This window comes from Galeopterus variegatus, unplaced genomic scaffold (genome assembly GCF_000696425.1).
Source record: "Galeopterus variegatus unplaced genomic scaffold, G_variegatus-3.0.2 Scaffold884, whole genome shotgun sequence".
NCBI classification, from domain to species: domain Eukaryota; kingdom Metazoa; phylum Chordata; class Mammalia; order Dermoptera; family Cynocephalidae; genus Galeopterus; species Galeopterus variegatus.
The window spans coordinates 402,223-404,729 of record NW_007726995.1 but is presented as its reverse complement, the minus strand read 5'-3'; the positions used below and the strand labels follow the sequence as shown (position 1 = coordinate 404,729).

At 40.8% G+C, this 2,507-nt stretch overlaps 1 protein-coding gene across 3 annotated transcripts in view; it reads right to left on the bottom strand.

Annotated features, from left to right (window-relative positions):
* Positions 1-457: 457 nt before the first annotated feature.
* The window catches only part of CNOT8 (CCR4-NOT transcription complex, subunit 8), a 16,665-nt gene continuing 14,615 nt past the window's right edge, over positions 458-2,507 (bottom strand). For all 3 annotated transcript variants that reach the window (XM_008573172.1, XM_008573169.1, XM_008573170.1), the window contains exon 7: positions 458-1,903. In XM_008573172.1, the coding sequence (XP_008571394.1) occupies positions 1,754-1,903 (150 nt within the window). In that variant the 3' untranslated portion in view covers positions 458-1,753. The remainder of the gene's footprint in view (positions 1,904-2,507) is intronic.

The following is a 2,507-nucleotide window of genomic DNA, read 5'->3' as shown; positions in this document are numbered from 1 at the left end:
TTTCACCACAAATCTTACAATGATAAATCTTTCTCTTCCTATATGTGAACCTCCCAGTCAAAATTCTAGATCTGCTCCTGTACCTAACTTTTTACAACCCTACATTTTTGTGCCTATAGAAAGGGCAGGAAACAAAGTGCTGAGCCAAGTCTAAGATAGCTGGTTTGTCTAAAAGAATTCTACTAATTAAAAAGCTAATTCACCATATATAACGGAGTGGCCCTTGGAAATAGAATTAAGTTGGTTTCTTAATAAAACCTGACAATCAGCAGGGGTATGATGTGAAGAGGTAATTCCATTTACACAGGTGTTCATTAAAAGCTTCCTACCAAGTGAGACATTTTGTATTGCAAGCCAACTCATGGACACTAAAAGCAAGTTGTGCCCATTTCCCTAACAGCTAACAACCATCTTCTAGAGTCACCAATTCATAGCTATGAAAGACCAAACCTTCATGTCAGTGGTTAAAAGAAATCTTTATTTTACAAAATTAAAAACATGAATATTTACATGCATCTTAAATACCAGTTTATACTTGACATTTTTGAATCATTTCGAATTGAGTTTTCCATAAGCTTTTAAAAATGCAAGGATAGTCAACCACTTCAATGAGTTAACAAGTTTTATATCCACCATTCCAAAGGGGTTTTTGGTTTTTGAAATTGTAGTCATTCAAAAAAATAGTGTATTTTTTAAATGACTACCTTTAAAAAAAAAAAGTCCAGAGCTTCTTACCCCAGTTGTGGGATACTACTCCGAGAAAACTCCATAAGCCAAATTCCTTTACTGCACTATTTATGTGTAACCGTTATACCTTTTTAAAGACTCACATTCCTGGCATTCACATTAATCCATCTCCCTAACTTCTCAGGATTGCTGAAAGCAGCAGGGAAAATGGAGAAGAGGGGTGGGAGAATACAAATGACCATCTGAATATTACTGAAAATACAACAGCCATAACCCCAAAATCTGATCTTATTAATTTCCTTCAGGAACAAACCCAGGATTATTATATGAAAAAATTATTTCAGATGATGCATATGTGATAGCAAATCTCAATGGCACAATGGAACACAGACACTGAAGTGGTCAACTTAATACCAATTCTGGAGTTTCTCATGAATGAAGGGTAGACAGATTTAGTAGAATTGTTTGTGTTTAAGAAAAGTTTCATTATCTGGTCTCTAATTTCAGCACTGAGCAATTCATTCCAAAGTAAGACTACCAAAATGTGAGGAAAGCAAGTGTCCTCGAACAGGGTCAAAAAAGGAAACAACTCAGTATTGATAACCCACTTCACAAGAACACCATTTTGTCCCATTTTCCCTGAAAGCCCTCAGTTCAGCTGAGAATCATAGCAAGAATCATCAGAAATTAACAAGAAATTTAAAAGAAAAAAAATGACAACAGGTAAGAGTTATATACATTTTACTAGTTTGTTTCAGACTTGTCCTAGGTATTTTAAAAGGTGTCAAATGAGCCATAAATGCTGGTGGCAGGAGGCAATTGGAGAGGAGAGGCTTGGGGATGCAGAATAGGGAAGACTTGTTTACAAATTCAGAGCAAACTCTTCTCTTCTGGATCTAAAATGAAGACATCTTTTGTCTTCAGTAAAACAAAAGTCTTTCTGCTCAATGCAGACGGTAGGTAGGGTTTGCTCAAAAGATGCATTTTCTTGTGGGGAAGACAAGTAACCAGTCAGCACAGTAAGCACCACTTGAGGATTGAGCCCACCCCACAGAGCTTGCTGTCATCACTGCTGCATGTTGTTGATAATCGCCAAGATGCTCATCTTCTCCTGGGCAGAGTCCACATCCTCATTCTGCTTCTGGACCACTCCCGTGCCTAGGCCATAGAGCCGTCCACAGTACTTGGCATCATCAATACTGTCCTCAAAAAACAACTGCAGAATAAGAACCGTGGTGAGAATCATGCCAGGAGTCATGCCAAGTCCAAACCCTACCACATCAGCACCTCCCAGCTCTTGTAAAGCCCTGAAAACCCAGCAAACTAGAAACTATCTTAGCAAAGAAAGGCTCCAAACCTTTGACACACATAGTCTTTTCATGCTCCTTTCTCTAAATATAGGCTCTCCTTTCTGAACAGACTTATACTTTACATGAATTCCTTTACTGCCAGGATCCCTTTGCTGCTGCTGCTCCTGCTTAAAATAACTGGCAGGGCAATGGTTAAGAGCATGGGCTCTGGGCCGGCCCGGTGGCGCACTGGATAAGTGCGCTGCTTGGGAAGCGCGGCGGCGCTCCCGCCCGAGGGTTCGGATCCCACATACAGACCGGTTCCGCTCACTGGCTGAGCGACGCGCGGGGGCAACACCGAGGGTTGCAATCCCGTTGCCGGTCCCCGGTCCGGTACGGGGGCAACACTGAGGGTTGCGATCCGTTGCCGGACACGGAAAAAGACAAAAGACAAAAAAAAAAAAAAAAAAAAAAAAAAAGAGCATGGGCTCTGGATTCAGCCTGACTCACTGTATGGACTTGGCAAAGTCA